This window comes from Natrix helvetica (genome assembly GCF_964273705.1).
Source record: "Natrix helvetica genome assembly, chromosome: 1".
NCBI lineage: Eukaryota > Metazoa > Chordata > Lepidosauria > Squamata > Natricidae > Natrix > Natrix helvetica.
The window spans coordinates 55,142,321-55,161,505 of NC_138548.1; the positions used below are offsets into that span (position 1 = coordinate 55,142,321).

The 19,185-nt window shown below is 44.1% G+C and overlaps 1 protein-coding gene and 1 long non-coding RNA gene across 2 annotated transcripts; one reads left to right on the forward strand and one right to left on the reverse strand.

The window, feature by feature from the left end:
* Positions 1–1,683: 1,683 nt before the first annotated feature.
* On the reverse strand, positions 1,684–5,113 carry LOC309385473. The gene is made up of 3 exons (XR_014174232.1): positions 4,993–5,113; positions 3,299–3,358; positions 1,684–2,890 (listed from the first exon to the last, which is right to left on the reverse strand). It is a non-coding gene; the product is annotated as an uncharacterized lncRNA (long non-coding RNA).
* A 7,817-nt stretch (positions 5,114–12,930) lies between these two features.
* On the forward strand, positions 12,931–18,067 carry IRF2BPL (interferon regulatory factor 2 binding protein like). The gene has a single exon (XM_081944159.1). The coding sequence runs from the start codon at positions 13,744–13,746 to the stop codon at positions 15,907–15,909; it is 2,166 nt and encodes a 721-aa protein (XP_081800285.1). The 5' UTR covers positions 12,931–13,743; the 3' UTR covers positions 15,910–18,067.
* Positions 18,068–19,185: the final 1,118 nt, after the last annotated feature.

Below are 19,185 nucleotides of genomic sequence, written 5' to 3' on the forward strand. Positions count from 1 at the left end.
GGGAAGTAGTTTTCTGTTGCCTTTTCCTCCCTATTCTTTAGCCTCCTAGCTTAGCCTAAAGCACCCTCTTTATGTGTGTGTGTTGTAACTACATGACGTAATAAATTCATATAACAGGTGAAAACATAATAAGTAGAAGCATAGAGGTCAATATCCATTTTGTCACCTCCTCCATGGCATTACATTAATCTGCTGAAAAGCATAGCATCAGTCCTAAATCATTTGTTCCAAGATAAGAAATTGGCAGCTGAAATGCAGGTACATCTTGTCAGTAGGAGGGAGAAAGGCGAGCCTTGTTTTTTTCTGGTGAAAGCATCAATGCTCCTTGTGAAGTGGCTGCAGCCCTCCTCATTCTATTGAAGTCTACCCAACCAAAAAGACAACCATCAGCTGTTATTGTGGGGAAACCAGGCTCCTATTATACCATACACTGTACATCTATGCTCATTAGTGCTAGGCTTGTTCCACAACAGGAATCATTTGCCAGGTTCCTGCAGCTCTCTCTCTCAATTGTGTCCATTAGCAGGAAAGCAGTTTCTTGTTTTCAATTTTTTTTTTGCTGCATAGACTAGGTGATGATGAGTGGCTTCCCCTCCTTTAATGGTTGGACAGGACAAAGATCAGCTGAAAAAAAATTTTTTTAGGAAATTGATGAGTCCGCATTTCTATTTTTTCCTGTTGGTGAAGTAACCTGTGGAAAGGGACTGCCTGAATTTACAATGCAGAGAATTGAAAAGTCTCAGTGGGTCATCTCTGTGCCTTCCATGGAGGGGGGTGTCCATTGCTTGTGATGGCTGCTTTTTACAGGCAATAAATCAGAAGGGGTTAACATAAATGCAAAACATTAAAACAACCCTGTTGAAAAAAATCTAGATTGATCATTACAATCCTACTTGCTCCCGTTGCAAAGGATTTTTATACTTTCCCATTTCCTTACTAATTTTCTAGGATGGGATCTTGCAGAGCTGAGAGGATATGTGTCCCTTTAGTAAATGAATTGCTTCCAGAGCCAAAAGTTAAGGAAGAGAATTTTTCCTTGTTTCAGATAGACTATTACTGTTCATGGAGGCTCCCTCAAATGTTCCAAAAAACTTTACTCTCTTTCCCCCCCTCTCCCTCTATCACCCTTATCAGATGCCACCTTAAGGGACAAAGATGAAATCCAATAAACTTGTTCCCATAACCCATCTTGGTAAAACACACGGGTAAAAGTTATGCATTTCAAAAGCCAGCCTTGAACTGTAATGTAAACCACAGCAAGTAGAAATAGGGTAACTGGGAAAATAAAAGATAGCAATAGGATAGCTGAGGAGTCAAAAGCCCCCCTTTCCCTGATCCCATCAAGTTTGGAAAACCTTATTTTTTGAAGACTAGAAGGAAAATTTACATAACATTTTCCTGAAAAAAATAAACTTATGCTGCTGAATCCATCTTCCTGGCAACATTTTCGGAAGTGGCTTTCCAGTGCCTCCTTCCTAGCATTCAGAGAGAATGACTGACCAAGTGAATGACTCATCCAGCTGGCTTTCATATAGCTAAGGCAGGACTTGAACTCACAATCTCTCTTACTTTCTAACCTGGTGCCTTAACTATAAGACCAAACTTTTTTTAAAAAAATCCCTTGCTTTCTTTTCCTTTGCTCCAGGGAAAAGAACAGATTTAGTACCCACATTTTTTTTGAAACAAAGTTTTTTATTGGTTTTTACAAAATTTTAAGGGAAGGGGTAGTAGGTATGGATACAAATTTTGACAGCTACATCGTGCAGAAAATGGTATTCCACCCAAGTCTCATAACCTTTACAAAATAATAAACAAGATATTATTGCTTGACTAAATCTTGACAGCTTATTTTTACATTGTGTCTTTAAATAATTTCAATCATTTACTTTGTATTTAACAAAGAATTCATTGTATCAACAATTGCAATATTTTTCTAGCTTACTTTGGTGATCTGAGTCTTCTCATTGTTGCCTCCTCCCCCCTCCCGGCCTGCCAGCAAAGCCTTGGCCCCTCCCTCCTTCATATCTTGTATACTGTCCTCCACTTTGTCTAGGAGTGCTTTGTTTTTTTCCATGAAGGCCTCCGCCTCCATAATTGTATTAATTCTAACTCTGCTGCCCTCCCAGAAAATCAACATACCTTCTGGCAATAGCCACCGGAACCAGAATCCCTTATCAAATATTTTTTTGCTAAAGAGGAATATTTTTTCCTCTTATCTCTTGCTTTCTTCGGGATCTGTTTCAGGATGGCTATCTCTTTGTCCTTGTATTTTAATGTTTGCCCCCTTTGTGCCCCCAGAATCTCATCTCTTGTAGCCTTTCTAAGAAATTTAATATGAACCTCTCTTGGAACATTGTGTGTTCTAGCATAAGCTGAATTAACTCTATAAACCAAATCAATATCCCATCCTAACTGCTGTTTGTCTTTTTTAATATATTCAGCTAACATTGTTGTCATAATCTCCTTCAAGTCTTCATTGTCAGTCTCAATTACGTTTTGAAATCTAAGGAAAAAAGACATCCTTTCAAATTCCATTTTTATCATGTGGTTCTCAAGTTCTAAATTTCCTCTCTGGACCACCCTCACCTCCCCCCTCATCTCAGCTACCCCCTCCCTCCAGAACATCTATTCTTTGTTTGTTTTGTGCAGTTTGATTTTGATATTCTCTGGGTTGTTCATTCATTTCTCTCAATTGTTTTTTCAATTCATCCTGCCCTTTTAAAATCTTTTGAAGCAGCTGATGAGTTACTGAGTCCTCTTCAGGGGCTTTGGGTAGAAACGAAGTTAGTGACTGTTGAACAATTGGGCTGGATGTTGAAGATGTTGGAGAAGATCCAGGCTTCCCAGGTGGTGGTTTCTTCGGGGCCATCATAAAAAAACTCAGAGATATCTATGTCCATACAAAGAAATGGCGACTGAAGATTTAGTACCACATTTAACAATAGCTTGTCACCCCTTTTTCTAGTAGCAAGGAGTTCCAAATGCACATGCTTTATTAGATCTTAAATTATTTTAAGCAGAAGCATGTCAAACTTTGTATCCTTGGTTCGTTGGTTAGAACCAGAATGCAAAAAAAGAGAAACACACCATTTCCTATCAATATCCCATTCACATAACCATCAATCATCCTTCCCACAAACAAGGCATATATACTCTTAAAAATCAAGCATACTATAGGAAAATAAATTTGCCTACAAAAACACTGAAAATAACAGGAGGAAATGACCTCAATCAGCCCCACATTCCAGAACTCAACCTTACAAGGAGGATAGGAAAGGAGGAGGAGGGGGGCACATACCTGTAGCCTTTTCCCCACTTTTCCAATTCTTTTCAATCCTGACCTCAGTTCTGGGATAATCTGCAAGTGAAAATGAGCAGGTACAGAGAAATTCACATTGAAAGGAATGTCTCAGCCCTCTGCTCCCAACCCCTTAAAGAGATCCTTTGAGATCAAATTGATTGGGATCAACCTTTCAGGGAAAATGGCTTATAGAGTAACTGAAAATGTCCAAACCTCTCCCCTCCTAGAGCATGCAGAAGGAAGGAAACTGTTTGAAAGACAGTCCTTTGTACTGAAAACGCTGATTCTTTTTATTGAAAACATTACGCTTTCCATTCCTTTACAACTAGCTACTTTCTTTTTCTTTTTAAAATCCAAACGCAAGTTTAATTGCAACAAAGTTGTTCCTTTAGCTGCAGAGGGGGAATCATTCAGATTCTATTATCATTTAGCTCAATAGGAATCTGTTGAGCAATCAGGTAGGAGATGAGGAATGGAGATTCAGGAGGAAAGACGGGGAGAGGTGGAATGGGCTGGGGGTGAGTAGTTTGCAGTTAGAATTTGGAAAGTCCAAGGTTTAAAGTCATCGTTGGGAAAAAGAGGTTATTTCCCTACTTATATACACACAAACTTGAGTTTGTGAGGCTTCTGTGGATGGACATAGCTCATGTTTTAGAAAAATAGACAGATAAATAAAACCCACTTACAATCCATACAGAAAATCCAAAAATAAAACTTTTATTCTAAGTGAGTTCAAAACATTCCTTCTCAAGACTGATGAAAACTCAAAGAGAAAGGGAATATCTTTCTCTACACCCTGCTTTGCAAGCCAGGCAAACTAGGTGAAGATTTTTTTAATGGCTTATTTCAGTATTTTCCTAACAAGGCTTAAAGAAACCTTGCTCTGGTAATTAAAGATGTTCAATAGCTGCATAAAAGTGTCATCAATTTCCCTGCAGTATTGTCACTGGGGAGGAGAGGGTTAATAAGTCAGAATAGTTAAAGGGCTTTTCTCTACACACACACACAAACACACACACACCAGCCTCCAAGGCTTTTTGCTTAGTTTATGCCAAAGAAGGGAGATACATTGTTTTTTTATGATTTCTTGTGTAAATCAGTTATTATAAGCATGGTTAATCTTTTCACATCAATTCTTTTACCTCTAAGGCACATCAAGATCTTAATACATATACATAAAGACAAAAAATCAGAGCTCTTAGTTTTTACACACCATGGTTGGTCACTTTTATCTTAAATCTTAGCTTGGTTCCTGCTCAAACAAACTTGTAAAGACTTAGCAATTCTTCAATCAACTACATAAGTAATCCCATTTTCCGTATTAGCCTCCTTACTTTTAAAGACAAAAATTCAATAAGCATACTTGCTCAATGGTTGCAAAATACACAGAAGTGAAGAAAGATCAGAGTTCCTTTCTTTTTTTTCTTGTCAATTGAAAGCACTTTTGCTTTTCCCAATTAGGTTACTAGCCTCATCCCTAAACTTGGTCTACTCCCTATCCTGTGCACAGATTTCATTTCCCACCTGGACACCATACTGTTCTGGGCATTTAACAACTTCTCCCTTGGGGATACCAAGGAAACTTTCAAAGTGACCTTTTCCATTTTCCTATCTTTTGTGATGTGTGTCCCTGACTCTTTTGCTTGCTGCACCCAAAAGAGCCCCCTAGTGAGGTACACAGTCCCTCTTACCTTTTCTTTCTTTCTTTCACTTTTCCTCTAAAGCCTGCCAACAATTCTAGGCTTTCTTGCCTGGGAGGACACTTACTTTCCATGAAGAGTAAGGGCCTCTCCTCTCTATTTCAAGGACTTCATTTAAGAACTAGGCTGGTAACTTTCCTAGACATGCGCACACGTGCGCGCGCGCACACACACACACGCACACACACACACACTCACTCCCTGGGCACAACTACAGAATTTGGAGATACTTGCCAAGCTTCTCCTCTCAAACAGCTGTCTGGTTCAAAAGATTCCTTTACTATCTTTGCCAGAGTCTGGGAAGCAACACCTTTCAGACAAAAATCAGGTCTGAGCTGGCTAGGTGATTACTTACCAGACTGAGTCCACTGGCTTTGGTTAGCCTTGGGTCCTATCACAGGGTGCCAATTGTTAGAACAATTTGGAGTTTCCACAAGCCGAGTTAAAGCAAGAACAAAGAAAAGAAAAATGAAATCCAGACACACTGTGCAAAAGGAGGTTTTATTCGCAAGAACAAAAGGCTCTGTTCTTGAAGGTAGTTACAAAGAAAATGGGGTGTAGGGACTTGGTTTTATAGGGGGGGGACTGGTCCTTTGTGTGAACTCATGGTGTGGTTTGTGTATGTGTTGGTTTCAAGGTGTCCCTCCTATGCAGTTTGGGATGCTCCTGCTTTGATCCTGAAGTATGTGTGAAATCAGAAAGGAAGATTGCCCTGGCCTTCTGATATGCAGATTCCACCTCTGGCCTCTGTCTTTATCCTGAGGGAATTCCTGCCAGCCAGTGAGGTGCTACAAAAGGGAGGGGGAACTGATCAGAGGCCTTTTAACTGGGGAATGGAGGAAAAACTGTAAAAATGGAGAGAGCGTTACTGTTGATGATAATGGGGGAGATTTATCTGGCTTTCTCACTTGAGAGACAATGAGAATCTGGCAGCAGCCAGTATAGCATTCAGAGGTAAACCAATTGCTTAGTCTTTTCTGTTCACTTATTATAAGAAAGGCAACAAGGGACATAGATTAGATGGGAAAAGCAGGTAGCAGAAACCAGGAAAGGAAAGAGCTGAGTTTTGGAAATCCTTACTGAGAAAATGTCACCAGAGAGAATAGAGTGAAAAAAGCACCAGAGTCATTTAAAACTGGAGAAAAGGGGGAAGGTGGATCGCAGACATCTTTTTTTTAAATGAGATTTTATATCTCAACAGGATATAGTTCCTGGCTTTATTTTCAAAGTGGAACAAAACGGGGGCTGTACAGAAAAGAGTTTCTCAGCTGCAGCAAAAGTAAAATACAAAAAAGGCTAGTACTGCACCCTGAATAACATTGGTGTCTTGACAGGCATCTTCTGGCAGCCTAGAGACAAATTTTTACTTGACACAAATCAGGAACTCATTTGCAAACATTTGTGGAATGCAAGAACACAGTTCCCCAGCTCTCCTCTCTTTCTTTCCCCCCAAGGCAAACCAGCTGTGCTGGCAGAGGCTAGATTTACAGCCACAGCCCAACATTGCAAGGAAATTGCTTGCCTACGATCTGCCTTCATAAAGGGAATATCTGACCCACTCCCCAGTTCCTTCCCTCCAGCATTTCACAGAAGCACCGACTGAATCGGGGACCACGCTCTAAGCACCAAGCCCAATCCAGATAGGGTGCGGGGTGGTTTGGTTCCAACAAAAATCATAGTTCCTATGTCATTTGAAAGATCGACTTTCCTCCAACAGGCCTCCTCTAAGTGCCTTAAACAACCGCCTTCATCATATTTAGCCAGCATGTCAGGGAACGATGGGGATGATAATCTGAGGGAGGCTGTTCAATACAAGCTAATGTGTTGTGACTTAAAATGCTGCGGATTTAAGTTACTACATAAAGCATTACTTATTTTGGCACCTACAGAAATGTGCCTAGAGCAGTGGATATTCCGGGCCAAAAATGGGCTCGGATGAGAATTGCCTAAGGCAGATAGCCAAGGTGAGACTCAAGTGTGATCTTTATAGCTATTCAGATCCAGTGGAGATTTGAAACACAGCTCTATAGATGGTGGTTTTCAGCAACAATGGGCTACTTGAGTTTGGCAATAACTTAAAACTTTTTTTTTTAAATTCTGAAATTTACAATAATGCGGAAAGTCTGCTGGCCAGTATACAAGCATGCAAGACTGCTAGCCAAGCCCTTCCTCCACACATGTATTTTTCTAGGCATAGTTTAATACTGTACTATGTTTGTTTGATGACTCCTTAATGACACATGGTGCTTTACCACTTTCACAAACTGGTGGAAATGCTGCTTCGGAGGACCGCAGAAGTAGCTTCCCCTGACCTGGCATGATTATTTGATTTTTATAAATCACTCAAGCTGGTAAACAGATCTGGTATTTTTTCCTCCTATTTTTCCCACAACAATCACCCTGTGAGGTTGGTTGGGCTGAGAGAATGAACAGCCCAAAGTCACCCAGTCGGCTTTCATGCCTAAGGTGGGACTGGAATATTTAGAACAAAAACTCCCAAGGCCCCAATGATGGGATTTTTATCTGAAACATTTGGAGAGGGCCAGGACAGACTGGGAAACTGTCCAGAAAGACTGTACTCTGGAGTGGCTGCTTTGCCCCTTCTTTCTATTTCCTTTGCTCCTTCCCTCCTTCTCTGTGTGACCAGCTGGCCACCTGGCTTCTTTGCTTGCACCCCCCCCTTTTTTTTTATTTGTTGTAAGCAAATTGACATAGTTGAGTAGATAAATTGTTCAGTTCTTTCTGACATCTTTTAAAATGGGATCTTTGGGTTCTCCTATAAGTCTCCTTTGTTTTTGATGAATCAGTTTGCTGCTGACAAAACTGGCTCCTCCCCTTCACTTGAGGAAAGGTGCTTAGAGAAATGTGGCCTGGAATTTTTGTCCCTTAGCAGATGGGCACTCTTTAGTCTTTGCCACTCATGCTTATTGAGAGGAGAGAGTTTGTTTTGTTTGGGATGGCTGATTGACATTTAATTTAAACTTACTTCCCATTCATTTATTTTGATTGGGTTATTGATTAATCATTGAAGTGTAGGGTCAGAAACGCACATACTTTCTGGCTTGATCTATCCCTTAATTCCCATAGGTATCCATGATCTTTCTGGGGAGCTTTCTCAGAAAGCACCTGACCCAAGGCTGTGAGAGAAACCTTTTACCGAGAGGAAAGCCTTCAGAGCATGATGGCTTTGTCCCCAAGTTGAAAGATCTTTTAGCAAGAGCATCAGGTATCTGCAAGGACAGATAACAGGGAGGTCAGATCTAGGGTCTGGAACTAGCTCTTTCTAGCCGCTGAATCAAAACTGCAAATCTAATAATTTCATACAGGCGAGTTAAGAAATCTGCTGTAAAGAGAAGCACCAATTAACTTAAAAGACTGGGCAATGTTTGTGTAACTGACAGAACTGGACGATAGGTAGTCAATTTATGACCATAATTCAGCCAAAAAATTTATGTTGCTAAGTGAAAAATGTAGGTGAATTTTGCCCCATTTTACGACCTTTCTTGCCACAGTTGTTAAGTGAATCACTACAGTTGTTATACGGCTGTTAAGTGAATCTGGCTTTCCCATTGACTTTGCTGGTCAGAAAGTTGCAGAAGTGATCACATGATCACTGCGACCGTCATAAATATGAGTCAGTTGTCAAGCACCTGAATTTTGATCACGTGACCATAGGGATACTACAGCACTGTGAAAAGTAGTCATGTCATTGTTTTCATGCCGTAACTTTGAATGGTCACTAAATGAATAGTTGTAAATTGAAGGCCACCCATATATAATAATCTGCCACATTTTAACCCAAGTAAATCATGGGTTCGTTTCTGATTTGGTGTGTCTTGCAAATCTGACAACCCTGAGTTAACTAAACAAACCATGGGCAAGTTAACTATTAGCATCTCATGGACACAGAGAAGCAGAAATGGAAACTTTGGAAACCAGAGGGTGTTTTGACTGGGGGGGGGGGGGAGAGGGGAGAACCCAATCAAGTTTGAGAATGACAGTGCCTGTTGCTATGGAATTAAGTCCTTCCAAACAGTGGTGGGATTCAAAAGTTTTACTACCGGTCCTGTGGGCGTAGCTTGGTGGACGTGGCAGGGGAAGGATACTGTAAAATCTCCATTCCCACCCACTCCACGGGAAGGTTACTGCAAAATCCGCATTCCTTCCCTATCAGCTGGGACTCGGGAGGCAGAGAATAGATGGGGGCGGGCCAGTCAGAGGTGGCATTAACTACTCAAAATTTCTGCTACTGGTTCTCCAGAACTTGTCAGAACCTGCTGAATACCACCTCTGCTTCCAAAGGATACTGCCGGCCTCCTTCTGTGCTTCCACCTTAAGCTATTCAGCAGTCACTTGAAAGGCTCTGAGACCTTCTCAGGACAGTTAGCCAAGGTCACTCTCTGAGGATCAAGGTAAGATTCTTTCTGACCTTCTTCCTTAATGCAATGGTCCTAGGAAGTCCAGCTTTTCAGAACTTGTCAGCTTATCAACTTATCAGCTTATCCAATTAGTTAGGCATTCTCCCATTCCAACTTATTTAAATCTTACGCTGTGTTCACAAAATGTTCCAAAGCATGTTTTTTAAACCAGGATTTGGGAATTTAGCCACAACTGGTTGACAGGAGATACAGGTAGCCCTTGTTCATTTAATGACTGTTTGAAGTTACAAGGGCACTGAAAAAAATGACTTAAGACTGTTTTTCACTTATGACCATTGCAGCATTCCTGTGGTCATGTGATCAAAATTCAGACACTTAGCAACTGACTCATAATTGTGATGGCTGCAATGTCCCAGAGTCATGTCATTCCCTTTGGTCTTCTGACAAGCCAAGTCAATGGGGGATCTAGGTTCACTTAACAACCATATTACTAACTTAACAAATGCAATGATTCACTTAACTGTGGCAAAATAAAAGTTGTAAAATGGAGAAAACTCGCAATGTTTCACTTAGCAGCACAAATTATGGGCTCAATTAGGGTTGTAACTGAAGGACTACCTACTGTATACTAGGTTAAAACAAACTTCATTGTGTCAACTCAACCCTGACTTGCCTGCAGAATCCTTGGAATTGTGGATTCACACGAAAACGTATTTAGCTTAGCTCTGTGTCCAATGCAGCTTGCTTCTGAGCCTTGGGAAGCCAGAAATTTCGGTTAATTTAATAATTCCTGTTTGAGTATGGGGTGTTGGTATGGTTTGCACAATTGCCATGTCTGATGCCTGGAGCAAATCAGATTAGGACTGCAATCTTGAGCATGTACCATGGAATTACAATACAATACAATACAATAGTAGAGTTGGAAGGGACCTTGGAGGTGTTCTAGTCCAACCCCCTGCCTAGGCAGGAAACCCTATACCTTTCCAGACAAATGGCTATCCAACATCTTCTTAAAGACTTCCAGTGTTGGGGCATTCACAACTTCTGGAGGCAAGCTGTTCCACTGATTAATTGTTCTGTCAGGAAATTTCTCCTCAGTTCTAAGTTGCTTCTCTCCTTGATTAGTTTCTACCCATTGCTTCTTGTTCTACCCTCAGGTACCTTGGAGAATAGTTTGACTCCTTCTTCTTTGTGGCAACCCCTGAGATATTGGAACACTGCTATCATGTCTCCCCTAGTCCTTCTTTTCATTAAAATAGACATATCCAGTTCCTGCAACCGTTCTTCATATGTTTTAGTCTCCAGTCCCCTAATCATCTTTGTTGCTCTTCTCTGCACTCTTCTCTGCACTCTTTCTAGAGTCTCCACATCTTTTTTACATCGTGGCGACCAGAACTGAATGCAGTAAGAGGGGTTTTCCTGTGAAAATGGGCTTTTTAAAACTAAAGGTTTAATTCAACCTCCTGCAAACTATGCTGCAACTCCCATAATCCTTAGCCTCTTGTCTCCCAGCTGTGTTTATGTCAGCCTTTGGATACTCATTTGGCCAGGGCTCCTTTTGGTTTTGCATTACTGCATTAAATCGAAACTCCTAAATGTATCAGGAAGATCTAAATGTTCCTATCCTAGGAGACGCCATCTGAAAATACCCGTGAAATGTATTTTTTTTCAAGGCTGGTGCTGGCTGAGGTGTTGATTTTGGATTTACATAGGGCAGGGGTGTCCAAACTTGGGAACTTTAAGACTTGTGGACTTCAACTCCCAGAATTCCCCAGCCAGCATGGCTGGCTGGGGAATTCTGGGAGTTGAAGTCCACAAGTCTTAAAGTTCCCAAGTTTGGATACCCCTGACATAGGGGTACCAAGGTGCAACCCTACCTTTGCATTCCGAGTGAAACAGGTGCCCTTTTTCTGAATTCGTTTCCCTTCTCGCCTGGCATCGAAGGAAAGCGCCGAGCAAATATTATTGCCAAGACACGGGTTGTGAAGCCCAACCCATCCATAATATGCTACAATTTCTCCGCGGGCAGCACCGTTTCCTCACTCTGGGGAATGTTGACTCACCCAGGACAGTTCATTACTCGGCAAAGGGCTGGAGCAAGCCGGTGACGCAACCTGCATCTGCCTGCCCAGGGACGCCTCGCAAGCTGGTCCCTTTGCAACCCGAGTGCACCGCCAGCTAGGCAGCAAATCGGGCTTTGGAGGCAGGGGGAGGGAAGGACGGCAGGGCTGTGAAGCCGGATTCCAAGCAGTCGGCCCCTCTTCTCTTGATCCAAGGGAGCTAAACTTCCAGGCGGCTGCAAAAGACCCCCTCCAAGCGATGCTGGGGTATAGCTATCTTTCTCTTGGGGATAGAAAGCGCAGAGCAGTTACTTCAAAGCAAAAAAAAAAAAAAAAAAAAAAGCAACCCGGTTACTGACTTGCAGCTGAGAGTTTGGGGGAGGAGGTACCGACAGATCCCTCAGGGACAAGTTCTTTGCAGCCTTAGATCCTGAATGAAATTCATTTATCTCTCACTATGCTCAGTAGACACCTACACAGGACACTAACCTTTTACCATAAGGGAACGCAAGCTTTGCAAAATATGAGGAGGTTGTGACCTAAAAGGTTTGTTAAGTATTGCATATAAATGGCCTCGCAAAATCCCACCCAGTCATTAATATAATTTGGGGCCATCAAAGAGAAGTTTGCAAAAAAAAAAAAAAAAAGCCCCATATTTAATCTGTCATTGCTAGCGATTAAAAAAAGATCGCTGCTGCGGTTCTCTAAAACGGAAAGGGGGATTTTTTTTTACACCAAATCATCTCTCTCTCCCGCCCCTTTACACACACAAACCCGATACGTTTGTAAGCAGAAAACTCGGCCAGGAACGCGCAATCATCTTCCGCATGTGCTTTTCTGGCTGCCTGTTTGCTTTGGGGAAAACTGCCATAAAGGAGTGGGAGGGAGAAACCCAGCGTTTAATTTTCCAAACATAGCCTCCAGGCTGCATGTCAGAGAGAGAGGGGGGGGGGGGTTGTGTGTGTGTGTGTGTGTGTGTGTGTGTGTGTGTGTGAGAGAGAGAGAGAGAGAGAGAGAGAGAGAATATCCTTGGTTTCCAAGAAGCAGCTCGCCTCGCTTCAGGGGTGTGTGTGTGTGTGTGTCTGTAAGAGAGAGAGGGAGAGAGGATCTCCTTGGTTTCCAAGAAGCTCGCCTCGCTTCAGCTGTGTGTGTGTGTGTGTGTGTGTGTGTGTGTGTGTGTGTCTGTAAGAGAGAGAGGGAGAGAGGATCTCCTTGGTTTCCAAGAAGCTCGCCTCGCTTCAGCTGTGTGTGTGTGTGTGTGTGTGCGTGTGTGCGTGAGGGAGAGAGAGAGAGAGAGAGAGTCTCCTTGGTTTCCAAGAAGCAGCCCGCCTCGCTTCAGCTGTTGTACACATGAGGGGGAGGGGGGGAAGGGGAAGGAGGAAATAGGCGGAGTGCCGAGCCTGCGCAGTAGCCGTGGAACAAGTGGGCTCTCCCCTCCTTCCATCCAGAGGAAAGGGGGGGGGGGAGAAGAAGCTGGTGAGTCGGTCACTCAGTCAGTGCGAGAAAGGGGAACAAGCAAAAGCAGGGGAGGGAAACGGGGAGGGAGAGAGAGAGCGCGCGCGCGAGCAAGCGCCCCGCCGTGACGTGAGCGCTCCACCCAGGTGCCATCTGAACTGAGTAGCCGAGAAGCGGATGGAGCGCCGTGCGAGGAGGGGCAGAGCGGTGCTTGGAAGACTCGGCAGCAGCAGCCGTCCAGAGTGACTCTCGGGCTTTCCCCACAGCCGCATGCCGAGGGGCTCTCGAGGATGTGAGTCGACCCGGCGGCCCTGCTGCTTGTCATGATGCCGCCGCCGCCAACCTGAGGCGCACCCACTTCCCGGAGCGGTCCGAGCGCCCGCGCGCCGTTGTGTGGGGTGTCCTCCTCCCCCTCTCTCCTTCCACCCGTCTCTCCACGCCGTTGGGAAAGGGGTCCGCTTGGGTCAAGCAGCAGGTAGCAGACTCCTCTTAGCCCCCCGCCTTCCTCCTCCTCCTCCTCCTCCGTGCCTTTTCCCTCACCACCTCTCCCTCCCGCATCCTACACCGCCAGAGGAGGAGGAGGAGGAGGAGAGGCGAAGGGAGGGGGAAGGACAGCCGCTACTTACAGGCGCCGTCGGAAAAACTGCCGGGAAGTGGCTGAAGAAGCGGCCGGGGGACTCAGCCCTCCCCCCACCCGGCCCTCGCTCGAGGACCCTTGCAAGAGCTTCCCGTCCGGCCAGGTAAAAGGCGGTCAAGGAAGAAGGAAGCCTGGGAGATTCCCCTCAGGGTGGCAGGAGGAGGAGGAGGCAACGACCGGGGTCCGAGAAGAGCCCCTTCGCCGGGTAGCCATGTCGGCGGCGCAGGTGTCGTCCTCGCGGCGGCAGTCCTGCTACCTGTGCGACCTGCCCCGCATGCCCTGGGCCATGATTTGGGATTTCAGCGAGCCCGTCTGCCGAGGCTGCGTCAACTACGAAGGAGCCGACCGCATCGAGTTTGTCATCGAGACCGCTCGGCAGCTCAAGCGGGCTCATGGCTGCTTCCAGGACGGCCGCTCGCCAGGACCGCCGCCTCCGGTGGGCGTCAAAGCCGTCGCGCTGTCGGCCAAAGAAGCGGCGGTGGCCGCAGCGGCGGCGGCAGCGGCTGCCGTTCAGGGGCTTAACCATGTGGACGCCGCCTCCTCGAAAGCACCCTCGGGCCTAGAGCGCTACGGGCTTAGCGAGCAACGAGGCCGCTTTGAGTACCCGCCGCCGCCACCTCCAGGCAGCCTGAGTGGAAGCCATGGGGGCCGGCTCCCCAACGGCCTGGGAGGACCCAATGGCTTCCCCAAAGCGCCGGATGACGGGCCGCCGGAGCTGAATCGTCAGAGCCCGAACTCTTCTTCCTCCTCATCCTCCAGGCGAGGAGCTCACGGTGGGCTGGTGAGTGGTCTCCCTTCTGGCAGCAGCGGGGCCCAGCTCAATGTGCCACCCAACCTCTTGCCCCAGACGCTGCTCAATGGGCCGGCCACTTCTGGGGTGGCACTGCCCCCTCCGCGAGGCCCCCCAGCTTCCTCCTCCTCTTCCTCCTCTTCCTCCTCGTCCTCAACTTCTTCCTCAGGGGACCCGTGTGGGAAGAGGCCGGGCTCTGTGTCAAGCAGCGGGGATCAAGAGCGGGAGCTAAAGGAGAAGCAGCGCAATGCTGAGGCACTGGCAGAGCTGAGCGAGAGCCTCCGCAACCGTGCTGAGGAGTGGGCCAGCAAGCCAAAGCTGGTACGTGAAACCCTGCTGACCTTGGCTGGTTGCACACCCTATGAAGTGCGATTCAAGAAGGACCATGCACTGCTGGGCCGCATCTTCGCCTTTGATGCTGTCTCTAAGCCTGGACTGGACTATGAGCTAAAGCTGTTCATTGAATATCCTAGTGGCTCTGGCACAGTGTTTTCCAGTGCCTCAGGTGTGGCCAAGCAAATGTACCAAGACTGCATGAAAGACTTCGGCCGTGGGCTCTCCTCAGGCTTCAAGTACCTCGAATATGAGAAGAAGCATGGCTCAGGGGATTGGCGTCTCCTGGGTGACCTCCTGCCTGAGTCAGTGCGCTTCTTCAAAGAGATGGTGGGTGCTGATATGCTACCCCAGCCCTACCTTGATGCTTCCTGCCCGATGCTCCCCACTACTCTTATCACATTACCCCGGGTCCCTACCTCCTCCTCTAGTGCGGGGTCAGGTGGGCCAGCCTCTAGCCGTGGGCCTGGTGGGGGAAGTAGCAGTGCAGGCAGCAGTGGTGGAATGCGCAAGAGGAAGGCCTCTCCAGAGCCATCGGACTCCGCATCAGAGGGCAGCCTCAAGTTGAGTGATGAGCAGCAGCGACAGCAGTGGATGGCTAGCCAGAGTGAGGCACTCAAGCTTACCATGACTGCAGGTGGCTTTGGTGGCGTGCCACCACCTCCACCACCCTTGGGACCTCATTCCAACCGGACCACCCCACCTGAATCAGCCCCACAGAATGGACAGTCGCCCATGGCTGCACTGATGTCAGTGGCTGATACCCTGGGCAATGCCCATTCACCCAAGGATGGCAGTTCTGTGCACTCAACCACCTCAACCCGGAGAAACAGCAGCAGCCCAGTGTCCCCTGCCTCTGTGCCAGGCCAACGTCGCCTGGCTTCCCGCAATGGGGATCTGAACTTGCAAGTAGCTCCTCCACCCCCCAACACCCACCCTGGCATGGACCAAGTGCACCCCCAAAACATTCCAGACTCGCCCATGGCCAATAGCGGACCCCTGTGCTGCACCATTTGCCACGAACGCTTGGAAGACACACACTTTGTGCAATGCCCTTCGGTGCCCAGTCACAAGTTCTGCTTCCCTTGTTCTCGGGAGAGTATCAAGGCTCAGGGGGCAACTGGTGAAGTCTATTGCCCCAGTGGAGAGAAATGCCCTTTAGTAGGTTCCAATGTACCTTGGGCATTTATGCAGGGGGAAATTGCGACCATTTTAGCTGGGGATGTGAAAGTGAAAAAGGAGAGAGACCCTTGAAATCAAAAGAGCAAATCCAATGCTGTTCAGCCATCTGAAGATGTAGAATTGTGAATATTCAAAACACATGGGACAATACTACAAAAAGTTTAGTCTTATGTATAGATCTTATTTTCGTCGTACGTTTCTATATTTTGAAACAAAGGTATGTACCCTTCTTGACTTGAAGGATAGAGCTGTTCTTTTTTGTTTTGTTTTGTTAAAACAGAATATAATATTGTTTGGTCACCATATAATACCTGTTTCTCATTTCCTTGACAGTGTGTTGGCTAGGTACATGGTTAAATAACCTTTAGCAATTACCTGCTGCTGGTGTGTATTTTTGTAAATGTATGCACTTCTCTAAAAGAAAAAAGAAAATATCCCTTTTTGTTTGCCAGGGCCAGTGTCATGCCTAAAAGAATGCTACAAAAATGGTGACAGCTTATGTTTTACAGCCCCAGAATGTTAGTATTTCACTTTTTCTTTTCTTTCCTGTTTTTATTTCTTTTTATTCTTTTGCAACATGGTAGGGTAATATAGGAGAGACTTTTTGTTGCAACTTTGTAAAAAGTTTCATTTTTTTCCTATTGATCTGAGAAATTTAAATCATGTTTTTGTTTTGTTAATTGTTTTTGTTTTGGCTTTATTGATGCACGGAAGCTTTTTAACACTAGAGCAAAATTGCTGTAAATGGAAAACATGCTCTGTTTGTCCTTTATACATTTCTGTAGTTAACAGAACACTGTAATGTGCCTTGGAGCTTAGTAAATTGTAATAAATTCAATTGATATTAATAGTTCCTGAGTAAGGTTTTTTTTTTTTTTGCCCAGTGCATAAACAACAGAAAGGACAAAATGTGCTGACCTTTTTGAATACCCTTAATTCTGTCACAGGTCTTTAACTTATTCTGTGCCATTTGTACACACACTTATTCTGTGCCATTTGTACACACACATTGAGCTTATCTAGACACTGGCACTGTGCCTACTTACATTTCACCTTTTAATATTACAGGACAGCTGCTGACTAAGCATTTTCTTGTTCTGTCTCTCTCTCCCTGTCATTTCCCCTTTTAATTCTACAGCTGTAAGGATTTTGTTATATAGAGGCTTTTAAAAAAGAGATGCACAGGGAGATAACATCCTCCCTAGGTTTATTCAGAAACAGTCCCAAATGTATGGAGTAGGATTTATCTTCATTTGCTGTTCAAGTCTGCAGTCATGTATGCTTCTCTGGAGTAAGCCCCATGACATGTTAGAAATTACTTCTGAAGAAACAGGCACTAAATTGGATTGCAATTTGTTAAGGTCTTTTTCATACAAAAACATGTAACTATAAGACTATAAATATTTGTTTGACACTAAATCTATGTTCAGTTTTACATCTATGTCCTAGTGAGCATATTTAAGATTACATTGTGTAAGGGAGCATCCAATGACTTTTGCAATTAATAACAACCAAATCTTATTTGGGGAGGGAGATTAGAGAGGGTCAGGTTAAAGCAGCATGTGTTTTAATACACAACTTTTCATCTTAAAAAGATTGATTTCCTTACACATGCAGGTATAGAATGTCAATGGTTTCCTCCTCCACCCCCTAAAATAGTTACTAATTGCAGATCGATTAGATGGAACTGTATTCCTCCTGGCAGTGGTTGGATGCAATTGTTTTTTTTTTATTACATTTACAGAAGTGACATTTGCATTTTCATGAGATCTGGGTGTGGTAAAATGCCTGCTACTTGATCAGATCAACTGGGAGAATCAACACACAGGCCCCTCTGGCTGGAAATGCAAACAAACAGCACATTGTTGATGTTTCAATGCTTTTGTAGTATGAATGAAGAGGTGGCCTCAGTCCATTGTACTACAGGTTACCAGCAGCCAGTAGCATTTACACATTTGGCCCATTGAAAAACAGATGGGAGGAGGCATTTTAAAACAGCCCTCTTGGCCTTTGGGCTTGTATTTGGTGTGAGTACTACGGTTTCTATTCAGGATGGGAGTATAAATAAAGCTATGTTTGTTAGGGTTGTGCTATGCATCTGGATTTCAACAGCAGAGTATCTTCACTATTTTGAGATTTGCTTGTCAATACCATAATACAGGCTGCAGTTTGGAATGAATACATGTACAATACACATTTTTTGTTTTTAAAATAAAGTTCTTTAAGATGGCATCAGTCCATACTGATTCTATTTTATTGGAATTTACAGAATAAAAGAGTAGCCCAGGAGGCAATACAAGCAATGTAATAATGCCATCCTCAATTTGCCTCTTAGGAATAAGCCCCCATTGATGTTATTTCTCAGCAAACGTGCATCAGACTTTAAGCTTTATGCTTGTATTGTGAAGGTAGATAATGGATCAGACAATTTTCAAAATCCCTTTCAATTCTTACTGTTCATTACTTCACACAAGAAATACTTTTGATGTAAATATATAATTAAGTGCATTATAGCAAATGTTCTACAAATATCCTTAACGTGTAGATTTCCCTATTTATAACTATTTTTCAAAATAATCTGGTTTATCCCTCCATCATCTTGCTTCTGTTGACAAGAAAATTGTCAAGAGACTGGGCATATGTGAGAAAGAAGATTGCAATGCATTGAATCACTGCTACAAATTAAAATTAACTATAATTAGACAACATTTGTTGTATGAAGATTTTCTGTAACCATGTGACTTTTTCCATTTCCTCTGATCCATTAAGGAGCTAGTCACAATGAATGAACCTTTTAAATGATTGCTGAAGCTTTTTAAACATTACATACAGATGGCAGCATCAATATGACCTATTCTCTGCTCTACTCTTTCTATGAAATTCTGTTATTTGCTCTGTAATGTTTTCTTCCCATTTTGCAAGTTTTTTTTAAAAAGACCAAAATTATTTTTAAACATTTTATCTCTTGCTACAAGCTACAGTGCTTTAAGATTTTTGACATACAAGATGTACATATACACTAGGAAAACATTTTTTAAAAAGTGGCAGAAATTCCTGAGCTAGGGAGTTCCTGAAAAGCCCAACTCTGCAGTAAAGAGGGAAGGGCTAATCCCCCCTTCTGCAGGAGGTGGTGGTTCAGGAGGTGTGGCCTTAGTGATTCTCCCTAAAGCAAAAAGTAAAACAAAGCAACCCCTTGAGTGAAACATGTTTAGCTGCAGATGAAGTTCTTATAAACATTAGCTTGCCCCACGATTTCCAAAACTACTTTTAAGGTTCCTTCTTCTGCCTTTTGTTTTAAAGGAAAAAAATGTTTCCATTTTAAGTTGGTGACTAAATTGCATGAAAATA